Source organism: Marmota flaviventris, chromosome 5 (assembly GCF_047511675.1).
Source record: "Marmota flaviventris isolate mMarFla1 chromosome 5, mMarFla1.hap1, whole genome shotgun sequence".
Classification (NCBI taxonomy): Eukaryota; Metazoa; Chordata; class Mammalia; order Rodentia; family Sciuridae; genus Marmota; species Marmota flaviventris.
Window position 1 is genome coordinate 108,343,024 of NC_092502.1, and position 21,300 is coordinate 108,364,323.

Below are 21,300 nucleotides of genomic sequence, written 5' to 3' on the forward strand. Positions count from 1 at the left end.
CCAGTCAGAATGGCAATCATCAAGAATACAAGCAACAATTTATGTTGGCGAGGATGTGGGGGAAAATGTACACTCATACATTGCTGGTGGGACTGCAAATTGGTACAACCATTATGATAAGCAGTATGGAGATTCCTCAGAAAACTTGGAATGGAACCATCATTTGACCCAGCTATCCCACTCCTTGGTTTATACCCAAAGGACTTAAAATCAGCATACTACAGTGACACAGCCATACCAATGTTTATAGCAGCTCAATTCACAATAGCTAAACTATGGAACCAACCTAGGTGTCTTTCAATAGAGGAATGGGTAAAGAAAATGTGGTATATATATTCAATGGGATATTACTCAACTTTAAAGAAGAATGAAATTATGGCATTTGCCAATAAATGGGTGAAGTTGGAGAATATCATGCTAAGTGAAATAAGCCAAAAAACCAAAGGCTGAATGTTTTCTCTAATAAGTGGATGCTAATTCACAATAGGGTGGGGGGGCACTAGAGAATAGAGTTACCTTAGATTAGGTAGAGGGAAATGAGAGGAGGAGAGGGGAGGACATGTGGGGATAGGAAGGATAGTAGAATGAAACAGAAATTATTGCTTTATGTATATATGTGTGACTGCATGACCAATATGATTCTACAACATATACACTCAGAAAAATGAGAATTTATATCCTATCTATGTATGATATATCAAAGTACATAAATGCATTGTCATGTATAACCAATTAAAACAAATTTAAAAAATTTTAAAAAGAAAAGTATAATAATAAAAAAGAATATATATACAGATATGTCTTTGATTTTGCAAGGGATAAAAATCAGAGAAGACTTGATATTGATACTGCTAAATCTATATTAATTCTTCTGCTTGGGAGGACATGGCCACATTTTTCAATATTTTACCAGTACCTGGACAATCAAAGTATCTGTTATGAACAAAGATCAGTGATACAATGTATTAGAATTCAGCAGAACAATTCATGCCCATCTTAGTGTTTGGCCCATTCTTGATGAATTTGTGGAGTGGCAAACAGTCCATCAAACATCACAGCAAGAACTATTGTGAAGAAAATGCAAACTTTTTGATTCCCTCATGTATACAAAGTAATGAGATGTGGGGAAAAAATCCAAAGGGTACATTTTCATTCATATAAAAGACTTCTGTAGTACTCCACCCCCCCTACCCCCACTTTTTTTTAAAGGAAGTTTCCTTGTTACATGGGAAAGACATTGTGCCACACCTCTTCTGAGACTGAATATTGACATTTTTGTTTCAAGTTTTTTTATACCTTTATTTTGCTTATTTACTAATTTTTATGTGGTGCTGAGGGTTGAACCCAGTGCCTCACACACGCTAGGCAAGAGCTTTACCATCAAGCCATAACCCCAGCCCATCAAGTTATGTTTTTAACATTATTATTTCAGAACAATAAAGATTCAGATTTGTGAGGGGAAGAAAAAAAAGATGAAACTGGACAGGGAGGCAGGGGTCAGATCACACAGGGTCTTTCTGACTATTTTAAGGATGACACTAAAACAGAACATGTCTAAGGCATTGCTTTATGTTTCAAATGTTTATGAGAGGCGTAAGAAGAAAATAACTTTATTGCGGTTAGTAAGCATATTTGTTAGTAAAAGATTCTGCTGCAAGAGACTGAAATCCCAAAATAGCCACGGCTCCACTGAGTTAGAAATTATTTTTCCTTCAAGTTAATATATGTAGGCTGGTATGACAACTCTAAATTCATCAGGCATTCGGGCTGTTGGTTGGGACTTCTGCTTCATTTTCCAAGATACCTTCTTTGGTCCAGCTATTCCATCTGCTTTCCAGTTGGGAGAAAGGAGAAAAGGGGAAAAAGAGAGCTGTTACCCTTCATGTGATGGAGGATCTCATCTAAGTTCTTAACTTCATTACATTTGCAAAGACCAGAGGTTAGGACTAGGATGTCCCTCATTCTAAGGTCATTTCTCAGAAAGTTGCACATAAAACTTCTACTACATCTTGTTGGCCAGTGCTTTATCACATGAGTACACCTACCTTGCAAGAAAGACAGAGTCATAATCTTTATCCTGGGAAGAGTAGGTTCAGCTTAAGAGGAGAGTGCTAGTACTGTGGAAGGAGAAGCCATAGCTGTGAGGGGCCATAGCCATCAGCCCCTGGCACAGTTATTTGTTTATTTGCATTTCCTGTTCTTTCAGGAATCAGATCAAGAAGCAGCAAATGGGACTCTGCGCATGGAGAGTGGGAGTACTCAAATTTTATCTCACACCAGAGGAGATCAAGCTCCACATTCTAAGCCCCCATCTCCAGTTTCTCACAACATTTACCATCTGGTGCCATCAATTTCTAGTCTACCTGATAGAAGGCTGTGCACTGGGTTACTAGCAGGAAGCAAGTTTACAGAAGCAGAGCATGATAAGGGGAAGAACTGGCTCTTCTCACAGGGCCTGAGATAAATCTCTAGCCTTGGGCTTCAACAGGGGTGTTTACACTTCAAAAGGAGAGTAGTTAGATTCCTAGAATTAGTATTTACAATCCAAAACGTAGGGGCCTCTGGGGTTTATTAGGTTTCCTGGAGGGAAAATAAAATGGGGGGAGGGGGGAGAAACACCCCTACCCTAGACCTTTGCCATCCATCACACTCCTAGACCTGGAGGAGAAGGTGCTGGCACTTACGCCTTGCCTTGCTCAATCCCCAGCACCTTGCGTGGTGCCTAGCATGTGACAACTCTTCAATGACAGGGTGCTGAATGACACACTTGCACATTTTCAAGGTTGTTTTTGAATCCAACATCTATTTCACACTTATTTCCTAGAAGCCAGACCTTACCTCCACCCCTCCTTCTATTGGAAGCACTGTACAATTTTCTCCAAGATTTACTCTGAAAACCTGGTGGGGCTCTTTGCTGATAACAGCAAACGTGTGGGGGCTCCAGTCTGAGCTCCCAGGAATTTTTACCTCTCCCTTTCACTCACACCACGCCTTCAGCCATCTGTCAACTTCAGCTTAAGTGTTCCTATCTGACCCCCCACCCCCCCAGATGTGGGTTTCCCATTCTACTCCTGGGAAGTGGTGATTCTCTGTATTTGCCTGTTGTTTTTTTTTTTTTTTTTCCAGTTTCCACAGTGGCAGTTTGTCCTGTGACTTCAATTTTCAGAGCTGTCAATTTTCAGTTTGCTCAACTTTTCTTGTTTGGAAGACAAATTAGGAAAGGGGTGGGTGGGCAGGGGGAATACAGAAAGAGAGAGAGAAAACGTGAGGGACAGTGAGGAAAGGCAGGGTAAAGCAAAGAAACAAAGAGGGTTGGGAGCCAGGACTTCCACTTACCCATGGCCACGCTACACCTTCCACTTGGCCAGGGATTCAGCCAACTGGCAGCCAAGTTTCTGTTTCTGCCTGCAACATGGCAGTTTTCAGCTCTGATTGTTCATTAGAATCCCCAGGGGAGCTGCTACAACTCCTTGTACCCAGGTCTACCTTAATTAAAGCACCCTAGGGGATCTAATGTGTAGCTGGTGCAGAGAATCACCATTTCATTTTTCTAATTCACTGGCACCTTCTCTAAGCTTATTAGAAAAGCAGCTTAGGCCCTTCCCAGATCTGCTCAATCAGAATCTGAAGTTTAACAACATCCACAGCTGACTTCTGTGCACATGAAAGATTGGAAGCATTGACCAGATGGTCTTCCTATACCTCCAAATGCAGTTGTCCCCATGAAGCAGATGGCTCCCAAGGAAGTGCTATGTGAGCCAGCATCCTGTTGACTATAAGATGTCAATCAGTCAAAAGTACCCCCAGGCCTGCAAAGCCGGGGTCCACTGTGATCTCCCACGGTAATGTGTCTCCCATGGAGAGAATTAGATCTAACCCAGAAAGGGTCTTGAAACACCAGTACTGGGATCATGAGCTTCAAAGTTCACAATAGAGTCAAAAATGCTATACTTGAACCACCACCAAGAGTGGCAGTTTGAAGCAGGCAAACAAGAATTAAAGCAAGAGGTCAAGTGGAATGAATATCAGGGTTAAGGAAGTGGAAGGAAAACAGGAGATCTAGCCAGGTTGGGAGAAAGAGGAGCATGACAGTGAGGCCTAGTGGACTTGGACAGGAATGTCTCAGGCAGAGAGAAGTACAACAGGTGGTCCTCCTAAATACTGACTTCCCCAGAGTCACATGGATACAGTCCCTCAACCCTGGCTTACCATGTACCTCTGTAAGTTCTGGTTGCTTTCTTCCCTACAGATCTCAGTACTTTGTTGCTAAGGATAGGATGTTTTTGACCCTCTTTCCCACCTCCACCAAATGACCTCATTCCATTTCCGGCTCTGCTACTTACTATCTGGTGACCTTGGGCAAATTGGCTGAGCTCCTTGGGAAACTTCCTCATCTACAAAATAAGGATGGGGTTATCACCTCACAAGGGTGAATGCAGAAAGCATGTGAAACAGAGTGTAATGTCTGACACAGGTGTATTCATGTAGTATATATATACACACACACACATATATATTCACACTATATATATTCATATAAATATACATATATATGTTGTTTAATGTAATATGTATATCATATAACATAAAGAGCTAGGGCCCAATTTGTCTGACTTTTAAATTGAGGGATGTTTTCCCTTCTAAGTGACAAAAGCTAAATGAGAGTAAGAACATTTAAAAAGTAAAATAAAGCAAAACAATGTATTTTTGGATGCTGGTGCCAGGCATCACAGCATGTGACTAATCCTGGCTATGCAGGAGGCTGAGGCAGAAAGATCACAAGTTGGAGGCTAGCTTGGGCAAAATAGCGAGACCCCATTTTAAAACAAAACAAAATAAAGCAAAACAAATAAAAAACAACTGTGAACACAAAAAACATATCTGATGTACATTTGATCCATGTTTTGAAGCTGGACACACTGATATTAAAGTATTGTCATTTTTGTTAGGTATGATGATCTCATAGTGGTTATAATTCAGACTCCACCCTCTAGGTGATTCTGATACAGACTAAAGTTTGAAGGCCACTGTCCTAGGAAGTTCTATGTGAGCCAGCATCCTGTTGACTACATTGCATAAGTCAGGTATCAGGTTCAGCTGTAATAGAAACCTGCGATAAAAGTAGCTTAAAGTACATATCAAATTTTTTCTTCCATCACAAAGACTGGAGGTAGATAGTCTTGGATGGTTCAAAAGTCATATTTTTACTGTATCCCTGCCATAAAACTTCCATGCTTATGATTTTTAAATGACAGCTGCAATATCAGCTATTACAAATGTTCCAGGCATCAGGGAAAAGTCAAGGAGGTAAGGGAAAGCAAACCAGGTAAGCCACCTTCCATAGGCCTGCTCAGATGCCCAGTGACCTGCTTAAAACTCCTCTGCCACCCTTAGATGAAAAGGAGCTGGAATCTAACACTTGGTCATATCGTTGCTCAGAATAAAACTGGGAAGCTAGGAAGAATGGATACTAGAAGGATCTAGCAGCCTCTAGATTCTTCCTGGAATGAAGTCAATCATTAAAGTTAAACCTTGAAGAACATTATTCCAAAATAGCTCTTTATTAGCCAGGCATTAAAAATACTATCTTTGGTCTACTAGGTGAAAGTCTATATCCTTGCTTTAGGCAAAGGTCTTTGCTTACTTTGAGGTTCAGAATGGCTATTTATCAGAATAAATAAACACAAATTGTTTCACATAAGTAGAAGCTGTGGTTGATATACATCAACCAAGTATCCTATCGAGTTCTTAGAGAAGGTGATTTGTAATATATATGAAAATCAATAAATAAAAAGAAACATTTTCCTTGGGATTGTAGGAGATGCTGTCTGTTTAAAGCTGTTTATACCATTGTTATTTATGACAGCAAACAAACAAACAAATTACATAGTTTACAATCCTTTCCTACAATAAAGATAAGGCTGAGTGAATTATGGGATGATCATTACAGAGCCATAAAGAGCATGCAGAAACTTAGAAACGTGATTGCAAATACATTGGCAGTGGAAAGAGAGATCAAACGTGTATGTGTACATGCATAAGATTAGAACATTCAGAGAACTGTAATGGGTTTTATCAGCATGCTAGAATTGTACACTGTTTCTGCTTAATTTCCTTTATTATTCTATAGGAAGTAACAGCAATAACAGTAAAATGAGTTTACATAGGCTAACAACCATAATTTTTCCTCAGATTCTTTTCTGGCTTTTTGTCTTTTGCATGATTTAATCTCAGATGCCCCCAGAAGGAAGATTATGGTGCTCTACCAGAAAACCATAGTTGAGGTCAGGCAAATGGTTTTCCTGTGGGGTTCACATGCCAACGTCAGTTACCACTCTGATCATGTCTCTGAAGGAACACTTAAGCTGTTATTTATTTATTTTTGGTACTGGGGATTGAACTCAGGGGCACTTGAACACTGAGTCACATTTCCAGCTCTATTTCATATTTTATTTAGAGACAGGGCCTCACTGAGTTGATTAGTACCTCACTGTTGCTAAGGCTGGCTTTGAATTTGTTATCCTCCTTCCTCAGTCTCTGGAGCAACTGGGATTACAGGTGTAAGCCACCGTGCCCGGCAAGCTGTTATTTATTAACATAGGAATATCTTGCCAGTAGTGGGAACAAATTTACAATCCTCTTTTCATTTTCTCTTGCCAGGGATTCCTCATAATCAGTGTTATGAAACTATAAGCCAGTTGTCCTAAGTTAGATGTAGATTTTCAGACAGCAAAGAGAACAAAAATTACAGAATTTCCTATGTAGGAATTAAATCTATTGGTCTTTAATGTGTTGCTGTGTACCCACCCCACCTCCATCACAACCACCAAAAGAAGGTCAAATGCTTCCTGAAATTATGTGAATTTGCATGATTGTTCAACTTGGCAAGAGCTAGAATTAATTTTAGGCTGAGTAAATGTTAATTTTTATTATGTTGAAGACTCCTAAAATAGTCTTAACCTTGAGATGGACTGATTTGTGAGTATGGCACCCACACTCCTTGCATATGTGTCCCAGGTAGGTGGGTGACTATTATGGCTTTAGGAAGGATATTTCCCCACCAGCCAAGCTGGGGATACTGAGGACACTGAGGACACTGACACAGGTGTATCCATGTTGTACATGTATATATACAATATATATTCCCATAAATATATATGTGCTTATTATAATCAAGGCAGGAATCCTTTCAAGACAGAAAGTCTTGATTTGCCAGGGATTAAAGGTACAGAAATAATGTTCAATCTATTCTACTGAGAATTAACTTCTGTAAAGTAATAGAGCAAATAAGAATATCTACCTACATGGTTAATCTTAGAGGAGAAATCAATCTGCAGAAGGATGAAGACAGGTTAACCTTGGAAGATTCTTGGAGACTTTGCCAAATTAAACAACTTAAGTTCCTGTACCTATATTCTGTGTGTAATATACATGTTGAATTTCTTTTATGCTATAGTATAACAAGCTCTACTCTTCAAATATTGGGTAAGTGCCATAAACTGAAAGAATTTGTGGGGAACCAGTATAACCAGTGAAGGGAAAGCACATAAATTCCAGGCATTTGTTTGACAATACCAGAAAATTAATATCCACTCCAGAATAATACAAAAATGAAACACCAATCAATTTAAAACTTATACAATGGGAAATTTATTTCTAAAATGGCAAACAACAACAACAAAGGAAATTTAGAGACCAATTTATAAAAAAAAATTTAAAAATCAAAACTCTTATTTCATCATACACACACAAAAAAGCAGTTGTAACATACATAAGGATACAATCACTTTATATTCCCTAAACAGATTGTCATTTTTATTCCCCATGAGCTATGTCAAAAAATGAATAGGTAAGTATATCTTTACATTCTGGAAGGCAAGAGAAATCTTCAAAATTTATATATATATATATTTTTTTTTCATTTAAAATAAGTAAAACATTTAAAATAGCAGCAACACTGGTTTTGAAGTACACATATTACAGTAGATTATTCACATAATATAGATATATTTCGGTAGCTTTTTCATTATTAATATTATCTAATACCCACCTATAATTTACGACTCCAAGTTCTTAGTCTCATCTCTAAGTAACTTAAGAGTCTAGAGTCAATAAATACTTTACAAAGAATAATTATAAAACGCAGGCTGCAGAACATTCCCAGACCAGGAAGAGAAGCATACCCAGAGGTTTTAGGGAAGAATCAGGTTGGAAGGCATACAAGGAATCTGCAGGATCCCCAAGGCAAGAGTGTGAGGCCACAAGCTCCCTGAAACGTTAGGAACCAAGTCCAGAGAAATGTGTCAAAGGGAAAAGAAGGCACTGCCTCCTCATCTTTCCACGGTCCTTTAGAATACAGCCTTAGAGTGATGAGCCACTTGGGACATTTCCCAAAAAACAGGGAATAGGGCAGGACACTGGCCTACGAGGTTGACATTGATTTGTCAGCATTTGTACCTATTTTGATGATCACAGGCATAAAAACCAAGATCTCAACAGGGCCTCATATATTTAATCCTGGATGGTAGGAAAAATATTTCTACCTCTTCATCCAATCTATGCCACTGGACCAATTTGCTAATCCTATTGTCTTCACCAGAACTCTCAAACATGGTGACAAGGCTTTTCACAGCTCTGGATTTGATGACAGAAGCTGTCCCTGCAATGATGGCCTCCTTTTTTTATATTTCAAAGATTTTTTCAGAAAAGGTAAATGTTCAGATCTCCCAATGAGGTTGGACCTATGGTTTGCTTTACACTATTAGCACTCTCTGATACTTCAAAATTCGTCCCCATTTTCAAACCACTTCAGATACTATTTCAGTTGATTCTCGCAAAGGCCTTGTGAGGAAGCCCGGAGAAATGTCCAAGTGCTCAATGCAAACACCAGGAGGACTGAGGCTCAGGGAGATCAAAGTGACTCCTCTTGTCCAGGGTCTCGCCCACTAACTGACTGGTGCAGGTCCTCTGCAGAATTTAGCTCTCTAAAACGGTAAGAGATTTTTAAGAGTAGGGGCTTGGTAATGGTTGTTTTCTGAAGAATAAAGCAATCTGAAAGTCTCACACACATAAACACACAGTAGAAAAATGCATTAAAGAAAAAATAGAAAGGGAGAGACAAATGATGCCACTTGGCAGTTAGTGTTACGAACTTTTTAAGTGCATTTTACATGTAGAATTTGGAAATCTAAAAAAAAATTTAACACTTCAATTTCCTAAACATTCTTATTTTGGATTCAACTAACAATACATCTTTGTTAGTGGGGCTGACATCAAAACATAAAAATTAAAAAAAAATTTTTACCTGGGTTCACAGTTTTCCAAGAGACAGGTGAAAATGTTACAGCCTGGTCTCAGGACCCTGTTCCAGCACTTACAATTACTATATCTATACAGTAGTTCTGTCAGATGTGGGCTTCACAAAACAGCATTAATAAATATTCCTGCCCTTAGGAAAATTAGCTTTTTTTTTTTTTTTTTGCTTTGGATCTAAGTTCAGAGGAAAACTGAAATGAACTTAGAGCTTTTATAATTTTTAAATTTCATTATCATTCCACTTTAACAGTTGAAGAAAAAAATTCTAAATGACCATAATAGTTAATTTAGAAAACTGTCATATTCCATGTTAATGTTTTCAAGAAAAATGTAGCGATTTGAGAGTTCCATTAAACAAAATTGTACAAATTCCATTGGAAGCATTCCATTGTAAAGGAGCTTACCTATCATGATAACCTAGGAAGTGGAAGATGTAGGTTTAAGGTCCTGGTGTGTGACACTTTGAACTGTTAATCAGTTCTTATTTTTTCATCAGCAAATGTGTTTGGAGAAACAGTTGAACTGGAAAGGAAGTCATTCATGACGCCATTGTGTAACATGATACAAAAGTTGAATAACCCTTTTTTTGGTTCCTCTTCAGGCACCACCTGACCCAGTTCCCCTACCTCCCACCCCACCCTCTTCCCTGGCATTCATACTCTAAAAATGTCAGACCAACAGAGTCCCCTCAGCCCTGAATTAAATGCATGAGGCACCAAAAGGTAAATTATGCTTTGGCAAGCAAGCAATCAGACGATTCTTTGAGTGTCTCTGAGGTAGTGGAATCTCTCCTCCTAATATTCGAATGGTTAAGAAACATTTAGGGATCTGAACTAAGAGACAAACAGATGCTGGTCACTGTGCTTATACACTCTCCTGAAATGGGTGGTTTATGTGATTGTCACATACTCCAGCAGCTTCTTCAGTGGAATCCTTGTTATGGGAGAACATGAAGATACTGAGGTTGCCGTGAGATGACAGTAGGCCATTGCTTCCTGAGGGCATTGTGCAACTCATTACAACTTGGATTTAATTCCTTAATGTTTTCTAAAAAAATGTACCTGATGCGGAGTTGGGTGCTCAGTAAATATTTGATGACTGTCTGAATGCTTAAGCTCTCTGATTTAGCTCAGTGAGATTACAAGCAAAAACAAACATTAAAAAAAAATCAACTTCAACTCATGTGATCAAAGTCTAGGTGGCTTTCCTTATAGTGCATGGAACTTTAGGTGACTTTCAAACTCTGATAAGATTAAGTTCCAATGTCGTTGGGCTTGGCATGGTATATCACTCCATATTAACTCCAATAACTCCTCTTATCTTGGTTTTACTATGTTGATATGATTGTGGGCTTTTTATCCATAAATAACTTTTCCGAAGACAAAGTCATCCCTTCCCTCTGTTGTTCTTCAAGCTTTTCTGCCAAGCATTTAATCAAGACAGGGTCCACCTTAGAATCAAACTTATTAGCAAACCAATGTCCATCTTTTATAAGCCACCTTAATTCTGCAGCTCCATAAATACACACACTGCGAAGGTGGGAGCCAGTACAACTGGGATAGAAAAACCCTTCATAATAATTCCACTTAACAAGGCGGGTCTTGCTCTGCAGGTCAGACACATCCTGGGCTGATCTGGAAATCTCTCCAGGTATCCCTGGTAGCCGAATTAAGGTAGCCCAAAAGTGCTCATCAGGAGAATAGGTATCTTTAGACCAGGCAAAAAAGTCTTTAATGAGGGAGTTGTTGAAAATATATTTAACAAATGCTTGACTTAAAACAAAATAGGCACTGCCAACAAATATCTCAATGTTATGAGGGGGTGCTTCCTTGGAGATGTTCGTCCTTATTGGTAGCTTCACATATTCATAAGGCACCTGACGGAGCTCATGGTGATACATGAATCTTCCCATTTTACTGTTAGGGGGTTTCACCGTCTCTAACATATTGGCTCCATTGAGTTTCTTCAACTCTGACACTAATTCGAAATTTGACTTCAGGGGAAAATCTTGCCCACACAAGTTGATGACATATTTCCATTGAACCGAAGACTTGAGAAGGTCTGATAAGCAGTTTAAGTCGGCTTGGAGTCTGGAAATGTGGGCATATTCCACAGCCTCTAATTTGGAAGCAATGAAAATATTGGAGAAGCACTTAGCTAAATTGTTCATGGCTACTTTGAAGGTGTTAGTTGACTTAAGGTCATAATGGATGCAGTAAATATTATGCTGATTATATATAGCATGGATAAGCCTTTCAACCATAATTGCATCTTTGTGGACAACCAAAGAATAAGCTATTGGGAAGCCCTTCTCCTCCTTCGAAACTAGCTTCTGATGGTACCTTCTCAGAGTCTGATAGATGTCACAGTCGCTGGTCAATGCCACAACATCATCATCCTCCAAGTCGATGATGTCTTGCCTTCTTATTTCCAGACTCTTGCCAATTTCCAAAGGCTCCTGTTCATAGATACCTGAACAGTTGACTTCATACCTGATTTCATCCTTAACATGGGTGTATCTATTCCTTACAAAAGGTGAAGTACTTAAGGAGTATTCAACTAAGTAAATGCTTCTTTGAGGGAAGAGGAGTCTTCTCACATTTAGAAGCTTTAATAAGGAGAACAGCCATAGGGTTAAAAACAGGATGAAAACTTTCTGTTGTACGGTGTATTTAAAACAACATTTGAATATCTTCATTCTGTAAGAGGAAAAAGGAACAGTAGATATTAGTTAATATTAAGAATTAAGAGAATTCAGTTTATCCAAGATTTATTGGGTGCTGTTATGGTTTGGATGTGAGGTGTCCCCCAAAAGCTCCTGTGTGAGACAATGCAAGAAGTTTCAGAGAGAAATGATTGGATTATGAGAGCCTTAACCCAATCAGTGGATTAACCCCCTGAAGGAGTTAACTGAGTGATAACTGAAGACAGGTAGGATATAGCTGGAGGATGTGTATCATGGGGGCGTGCCTCTGGGATATATATTTGTGTCTGGCAAGTGGAGTCACTCCTCTCTGCTTTCTGATTATCATGTGAGCATCTTCCTTCCACCACACTCTTCCACCATGATGTTCTGCCTCACTTCAAGCTCCTAGGAATGAAGCCTGCTATCTATGGACTGAGACCTCTGAAACCATGAGCCCCTAAGTAAACCTTTCCTCCTCTACAATTGTTCTGGTCAGGTCTTTCAGTCACAGCAGCGAAAAAGCTGACTTAAACAGGTAGCTACCACATGCCTGGCAGAATGCTGGACCCAAAGATAATAAAACAAGATTCTTGCCCTTAAAAGAATACAGAAATCAGGAAATGGAAACGTGTACAGTGGTGGTATTTTTCTGAAATTCTGTGTGAACTATACCTAATTTGAGAGATGTTGGTTACCAAAGAGATTGGAAGATAAACTCCTTAGCCTTCTGGGGGATTGGTTTCAGGACCTTATGGCTATCAAAATCCTCAAGTGCTCAAGTCCCTGGTAGGAAAAGCCACCACATTTGCATATAACAGATCCATAATCTCCTGTCTACTTTTTCCCCTTAATTTTTTAAAATTATCTCTAGATTGCTTATAACACCTCTCACAATCCCTATGCATCACTCCATTCATGTGAATCAGTCATAGCACTGGGTGGACTACAAATTCAAGTTTTGCTTTATAAAACTTTCTAGAGTTTTCTTTTCCAAATATTTTTGACCCAGGTTTGGTTGAATATGAGGGAACCACAAATATGGAGAGCCAACTGCACTATGTCTTTATATATTCTGCATTTCTGCCTTAGCATATTTGTGGAGGAATTGCTCTTCTTTGGACAGAGGTCTAGAGAACCAGATGTATGAAGAGGTCCTCAGAGATGCAAACAATTCACCTGAGGCCAAAAGGAACATTTATCTTAGTTCAACTTTCAGATCCTGATTAGACCTCCAAAAATAAAGAGGGCATCTCAGGACAGGACTGCCTGCCCGGGAGAGGGAAGGTGGCAGGGAACTCTGGAAAGGGGTTGGGAGGTGCTATCAGGATCCTGTCCCAACCAGCTCTGTCAACTCTGAGCTTTCCCAGGCAGGGGACTACAGTGAATTTCCAAGAGGGGGAGGGTACAGGGACAGCCCAGGCTCCTGGCTTTCTAAACTACTTTCACAAAGGCCTCTCTAAGGGAAAATTTTGTCAGCCTTTGGGTCAGACTTTGAAATTCTTTAAATGAGCTGTCCTCCAATGTTACCCTCCCAAGTCAAAATAAAACCATTTTGTCTGCTTACCATGGCTAGAAAGTTCTTTAAGATAAAAGCATTCCTTCCCCAAGTAAGAAGTAAAAACATGGAGGTACAATGCCCTTTAGAATGAAAGAGTTTCTGTCAAATCTTGAAGTGGTACTTGGCCTCTTCCCAGGTGGTTAAGAAGTCATCACGGGTATGAGAGGCACTAACTCACCAATCAAGAGGACCCGCATAGCAGGAGGTAAGAGAAAAAACAAAGGTCCCCAACCTCAGCTTGGCTCTCCCACCCCCAAGGGCTTCTGCTTAACACCCTCCGTCCCTCCCAGTGAGCTCTTCAGGAAAAAGCAGGAAGCAGCATGGCCTCGGGGTCTCCAGTTGCTAGGGTGAAGGTGGGTACGACTGATACCTGCCCATCAGCAGCCCCACCCCCTTTCCGGCCACCTGTCACAGGAACTCCAGAGGCCTCCAGAGTAGAATGGTAGGAGCTCCTGTGGCCTGACCTAGGTCTGACCAGAGTGGGTGGGGCCAAGGCTGACCTCAAGCTGGCCACAGGTTTCCTAGGAGACCAGGTTAGCAGTGCCATCTTCTGCAACACCTTGGGACTGGCTCTTTTCCTCTTAAGGGCAGGAAGCAGGCAAGTGTTTTGTTGGCAAGGAATACTCTTAGAGTTACATTGCAAATAACTTCCCATGGAGAAGGGATATTTCCCCTCCCACCTATCCAGGCAGACAAGGAAGAGTGACCTGCGGAGTTTCTCACCACATAGGTACAAGTTCCTAGTGACAATGAAATAAGGTTTCTTGGCAAGGTTTAATGACTATAGTTCAGGTGGAAGAAGTTCCATAACAATTCAATAAAAAACACTCCTCACTAAGTTCCCGACAAGAATGTTACATGAAGCATTTCCTCAAACCAGCTTCTCCCCAGCTCTCCCAGGCACTATTGGAGCCTCTAAGGAAGCAGCAGGAAAACAGATCCACCACGGTTAAGTGCACTAAGTATGAGTCACCGCATCCGGGCCAAATGGCTACAGTCATCTGCAGCTTTCCAAAAAACTCTTAAGCTGGCCACTTTAAAGCCCAGGCTGTAAAGGAGTAGGAGGCTTCCTCTCCAAGAGGAGAAGGAATGATAAATCAAGAACTGTGGAAGGAGACTGAGGAGAGAAGTTCTGAGCGTGACTCCGTTTAGGAACCAAGAATTGCACACAGTGACTCAGGCAGGTCAGGACCCTGGGGAGAGAGAGAAGAAGGTAGCTGGGCTTCAGGATGCCCCAGACCTGGGCTTCAGTGCCTGGAGGGGCACTTGGTAGTTAAATCTTTGACTGAACTAGTTAACCTCTCTGAGGGCTCATTTTGCGTCCCACAGTGAGAATTAGACTAATTCCCAGCCACCAGAGGACTGAGGCTCAGTGTTCCCAAGAGGCCCTTCACTTCCCCCAAGCCCAGCTTGCCTGTCTCCAGTCTTGGGGCTTTTCCAATACAGTACACAGGACCCGCTGAACTTATGTTTTAAAGAAAAGAATTCACGAGACAATTTTATGCAATGTTAAAAAATGACTGCCTTTCACTCTTTGGATCAAAGTAAGAGGTGATAAAGGAAGGACAAAGCTGCTCAGAGCTGAGACCTTGCTCAGGTGCCAAGCAAAAGAGGAGGCCACACACCATCCCACCATGACACGTCCTGGCCAAGGGGCAAGGGCTTAGCTTGCCCTTGGAAGCCCTGCAATTCAGCTCAGGGACGGCCTACCTAGCACCTGGACCTCAGACATATCCCCTCAGCCTCTGCACATCTGTCCCCACAGGTAAAACAACTGTGTTAAAGGAGGGAATGCCTGCAAAGTGCTCCAGCACAGATCCAGACCATGACTGCCTGGTAAATGCGTCCTCGTCCTCCCTCCAGCTCACTCTCCAGACTGCCCTGCTACTCCTACTCATTGATGGCAAATACATCCTCGCAAATCCTGTCCAGACCCGTGGCTTATCATTTCCCCTAACCCTCACACTTTTTTTTTTCCATATTGGGGATTGAACTCAGGGGACACTCAACCACTGAGCCACATCCCCAGCCCTATTTTTTATTTTATTTAGAAACGGGGTCTCACAGAGTTGTTTAGCACCTTGCTGTTGCTGAGGCTGGCTTTGAACTTGTGATCCTCCTGCCTCAGCCTCCTGAGCCACTGGGATTACAGGCATGTGCCATTGTGCTCAGTGGTACCCTCACACTTTTTTCTTTGCTGTGCTGGGGATGGAACCCAGAGCCTCATGCATGTGAGGTAAGAGCTCTCCCACTGAGCCCAGCCCTAGCCCCAGCCCTGTTGCTATCTGTCAGTCTACCTCCTATTTCCCCCAAAAGTCTCAATATAAATTCAATATTTTAGGAGTAGTACCTGACTACCTCCATCCCAGCTTCCATACTAATTTAATATCATTATGATGTAGAATCACCCAATAAACAGTGCTTACTTGGGGCACTGCCTAATACTTTCTACAATTTCTACAAGAGAAAAAGGTTTGCCTTTTTATAAAAGTAAACACTTTTTATAAAAGTAAACACTTCCATTAAAAAAAAATCAGGAAGTCAGAAAAGTCTGCAGAAGAAAATAAAGCTCAGCAGTGACCCGTTGTCTGGCACCGACACTGTGGAGAACACTATTTCCAGGCTGCTTGTAATAAAAACACCCCTTTCCCCTTTTGGTTTGCTTTTCAATGACAGTCTTCCTATATAGGCACTGCCCTGCTCCTTCTATTTCACACTCTACTGTGAATGAGCCCTACCCTAAACTGGGTCTGTGAATTATTAGAGAGAACGTAATGTCTAAAACAGGCAACATACTTTTCAATGGGGGAAAAAAAACAATAATAGAATTCACTTTTCTAAGTCTTCACCAAAAACTTTAATTAACAAACCCACAATGCCTGGAGAAGTCTAGAAGTAAAATCTAAAAAAAAAGGAGTTTTAAGCAAATTCTCCCTTCAAAAGTGCCTACCCTCATTTAACCCCATTTCATTCCTGGGATCTGGGAACATATGGCCCCCTTAAATGTGTGTCTTAGTCTACTCCTACTATTAGAACAAAATACTTAGATTGGGTAATTTATAAATAATAGTAATTTATTTCTCACAGTGCAAGAGGCTGAGAAGTCCAAGATCAAGTTTCAGATCCGTGTCTGATGAAGGCTCACTCTCTGCCTCCAAGATGGCACCTTGTTGCTATGCCCTTACATGGTGGAAGGCAGAAGGGAAAAATGATAGCAGGGTGAACTGCTCCTTCATACCTCTTCTATAAGGTTACTAATTCCATTCATACTGGCTCCACCCTTCATGCTTAATCATCTCCTAAGGGCCCCACTTCTTAATATCATCACATGGGCAATTAAGTTTCAACATATAAATTTTAGATCATAGCAGTATGTCTAACTGCTCTCCACCAAGCAGAAGAAGGAAGGATCCCTAACCCCTCCTATCCAGGCCCCTTATGGTGGCATTCGGTCCAGCCTACTTCCCTGCTCCCCTTCAACAAGACCACTCTGACCAAAGCCAACAGAAGTCTTTGTATTGCTGGTGTGGGGACACATACCTGTCCTTTCACAATGGTTATGCTGAGTGTTAGTATTATTTACACTGACTGATGTATTCTTTTCCTTAGGTAGATACTATCATTTCCCTCATTTTTTTTCAGATTGAGAAACAGAGTCATAGAGATACATAACTTACCTTAGGTCATATAGCTAGGGGTCAAGATTTCCAACTGTGGTCCAATTTCAGAGCCTTCACTATTAAATGCAGCTTGAGACCACCTCTTCAATGCCTTGGCAGTAGTAGAACCTTCTTGGTTCTACATCCAAAATGTACTTCAGATCCGCTCACTTCTTTTTACTCTGTGGGAACCACCCTAATCCAAACCAGCATCAACCCTTGCCTGGGTATAAAACAATCTCCCAACTGTCCTCCCTCATTTTCCATTCTCTGTACTGTAGCCAAAATGATTTTTAAAATTCATACGTTAGAACAACCCCTCTCCCTAGACCCACTTCCTATGCATAAAACACTTCACTGAGATTTCACTTCATGTAAAATAAAATTGGAAATCCCTTCCATGACCATAAAGCCCAGCAGCTCCCATGCTTGCCTTTCTCCCCAGTTCATCTTATTCTACTCTTTTTCTTTCTTAAGCTCTTGGTAACACCAGTCCTATAAGAGTTCCTGGGACATCAGCTTCTTCCTTGCCTCAGGATCTTTGCACTTGCTGTTCCCAAGTCTAGACCAGTTCCCCCTGGACCTTCAAGTTTCAGGAGAAATGTCTTCCTTAGGTCCTCTCTGATGATCACTCTACCCAAATCACTCTCCTGTCTATCATACTCCTGGTTTTCTTCTAAGCACTTGACATATTTTTACTTCTTTATTATCCATTGCCACGCAGGCACGTAAGTTCCTTGAAGGCCTTGCTCACTACTCCAACCTCATTATCTGTTCTGGCACAGGGTTAGTTCCTTACTGGAACAAATGAAGACCTGAATTCTAGTCCGGGCTCTACCATCCAAAACTCCTCAAGCGACCCCAGCAAACCATTAATCTTGGGCAAGTCTTTAATTCCCATGTGTGAAATGGGAGAATGGCTTTTCAATCTAATAGTGCTATTACAGAGGTCCTATGATAGAGTGCATGTGAAGAACTTAGGAAAAAAAGACAATTTTGGTCCAAAATTTGTCTACTAAGTAGGTATGAAAACCTCTGTGAGAGGAAAGTTTTCTCGGAAAAACTAAAAAGGAGTCAACATGTTGTTCATTTTATTTTTCGAAAACATTTATTATTCCTCTATGCTGACCTTCTAATTATTGTTTTTCACTATTTGACAACATTCCTTTTTGTCAAAGGTTTTTACTGAAGTTTCAAAATTGTTCATTGGATTTTCAGAATGATGTAGATATACCTGTCTTGGATTTTGAGAGTCACGAAGATAGTTTTCTAGTTAACCATTGAGTTGTGGTTTTTTTCCCCCAGTATGTTCAATATTTTTTGGAAGACTTATAACAAAAGAATTTTAAATGACAACCCATTCTATGCAGAGCTTAAAGGGCGTTTGTAACACTGCATTGCAGAAGCTATGAGCTTCTCCCCAAGTTCAACATCTTTTGGGGGGAATTCTACAGATGTGGCAAAACTGTAATGGCTCATTGTGGATCCCTGTTTGCTGTCATCTTAATGACCCTATAACCAGCAAAGCAGTAGCAAGGATTTTGCAACAATGCAAATATATAAAACATACTTCCCATCAGGGCTTTTGCAGTCTTCCATTGCCAAAAATCAGAGGTCCTGTAAAACTTTCCCGGCTGGCTCTCATCCAAGGGGCCTCTGTCTGAGGTCCCTGTACAACATGTCTCATTTGATAGCTTTCTGTTTAGGCAGTTTGCTTCAGTTTGCAAGAACCAAGACTACGGTCATGACCTTCCTTGGATGAAGGACTACTTCATCTGCAAGACTGTGAAACAGAGGCTTTGATAAGAATAGTGGTTCTGAAAGTCACTGTTACCTGCCTCTTTAGATTATAATGCTTCCTGCTTGTAACTTCACTGGAACCTCTCAGGTTGGAGGAGAGTCACAGAGTGTAGGTTTACATGGGATATGAGCATCCCACATCAGGACATGTTGACCAGCTGTTGGTCCCTCATGGTTGTAAGAAATCTAGGCTGCGAAAGCCTAGCAAGAAAGTGCCAAGTTCAATTGCCTTTTTACAGTCACACCGGTTAGAAGAGAACGACTTGATTCTGGGCTCTATCTCATCTGTCCACAGGGCAAACATCAAAAGCTGCTAGTGTATCTTAGCTGGCAAAGCCACATGGACAGCTAAGAACCCTGTAACCAGCAAAGCAGTAGTAAGGATTTGGCAGCAATTCCAATACACAAAATGTACTATCCGTCAGGGCTTTTAGCCGGAAGTCTAAAATGAGATAATGAAACCAATGAAACATTTTTACTTTGTAATAATTTGTGACCTTCATTGTGGAGCAAAACATTGAATTTTTCTCTATAGAGATTTTTTTTTTTTTAAATAAGAAGGGTAGATTTCAAAAATACCTATTGTTGGGTGCAGAGCAGGCTGAACTCTGTTGTCTGCAGGGCAGGCTGAACAGATGTTGGCTGCAAGATAGCCCACACACTCAAACCCCCCTCTATCTGGTCCTTTATCACCTGTTTGCCTCAAGTCTGAACATTCAACCCTGCTTAAGGCTGAACACTTAACCCCCCCTTGGGCCAACAAGGCAGCTTGCAGACCCAGAGGCCCCATTAGATTTGGGCTATAAAAACTCCCTCCTGCCAGGCTCCCTCTCTCTTGCTCTTCCTCTCTTGCTCTCTCTCTTGCTCTTTCTCTCTTGCTCTCTCTCTCTCCTGCTCTTTATCTTTCTTACGCGCGCTCTCTGTCTCTCTCTTGCTCTTGCTCTCTCCCTGTTCATCTCTTCTCTTTTCTCTCTCTCTCTTTCCTTCTTTCCTTTCTCTTTGTTGCACTGCTGCAATAAAGATCTTTTGGTTGCTCCGAGTGTTGTGGTCACTTTCCTTTCACCTATGCTTTCAGATTTTAGCTTGATGAAGAGAGCTTACATTCAACGTTTACCCATTTTTAGGCATAAAGGGTTATCAAAAAGGAGATAATTTATTGATTAGATCTTTGCTTCTCAAGCTTTATGAAACAGAGGTTTCATTCCTTCTAGGGTTTCCTTCTCTACCCTTCTCATTTCAGTTAGTTTGGGCACAACATAAAACCAAAATACATGTTATGTGTTCTAAATTTAAATTGTGGGTTGAGAATGTTTTGGCTTCTTCTCCAATAAAGGAGAAAAACTGAATTAAAAAATACATCTGTTTTTTAAAATGGATGTTTATTGTATTAGACATAAAGTAACTTTCCCTACCCAGAGTCTATGGGCTTGATTCCCAACCCCCCCCCCCCCAAAGAAACCTGTGAAAGCATTTATTTGGCCAACTCTGTATTTTGTCCTGGCCAAAATTAATTCCTCAAAGGCTCTGCAGTTGGCTGAAAAGGCACGGGTACCTGGTTTCTACCTGTGCCTTTAGAGTAATATATCTCATGTCCTCAAATAACTACATTCAGAGGCAGCAGAGGAATAAACGTGAATCAACAGTATCAAGGTCAGGAATGGCTTGAGGCCAGGCCAGGCCAAGCTGCTGGTGAATGGATTAGACACACTCCATTTCCCATCAGCTTGTTTGTGTTTGGGTTCTGCCAATATGGCGGAGACTTCACTGTGCAGCTGGAGACTCCAATATGCTTCCACACTTAACAAAAAGCCTCAGGATCAGTGACTCTGGGTTTGGCTTCCTCATTCAGCCAAAGGTCTGTGCTTCTTGGTTTAACACGTGTATACTGCCCTCAGAAACTTGTGTGCATATAGACACAATAAAATTAAGACCCAGGAATTCAAAATTAACTGAAAGGGGTAGAAGAAGTAAAAATCTGTAGTTGCTTGGGAATACTCTGCTAAAAATAGGAATTTCAAAAGCCGTGATTTTTGTCTTACCGAAAGTCCAATCTAGAAATGCCTGCAGGAAGCTCTCTCTGCATCTGGCACCTCCTCCAAGGATGCATTCCAGCAGTGGTTCCCATCTTGACAACGGGGTCTCAATAGGCAGGGGATCAGAATAAACAAGCACAGTGACTGCTTAGCTTACTAAGCAGCCAGCGTACATACCAGCTACACAGAAAGCAGAAGGAACACCAGACCTCAGATTTTCTAATGGATGGTGCCTTTAAAACAGTGCAG

The 21,300-nt window shown here is 40.9% G+C and overlaps 1 protein-coding gene and 1 pseudogene across 2 annotated transcripts in view; one reads left to right on the plus strand and one right to left on the minus strand.

Annotated features, from left to right (window-relative positions):
- LOC114086392 (DCN1-like protein 5) overlaps positions 1 to 9,927 on the plus strand; it is a 25,477-nt pseudogene extending 15,550 nt beyond the window's left edge.
- The window catches only part of Gcnt4 (glucosaminyl (N-acetyl) transferase 4), a 23,928-nt gene continuing 10,277 nt past the window's right edge, over positions 7,650 to 21,300 (minus strand). For both annotated transcript variants that reach the window (XM_034636447.2, XM_071612513.1), the window contains exon 2: positions 7,650 to 12,014. In XM_034636447.2, coding sequence (XP_034492338.1) covers positions 10,646 to 12,013 — 1,368 coding nt within the window. In that variant the 5' untranslated portion in view covers position 12,014 and the 3' untranslated portion in view covers positions 7,650 to 10,645. The remainder of the gene's footprint in view (positions 12,015 to 21,300) is intronic.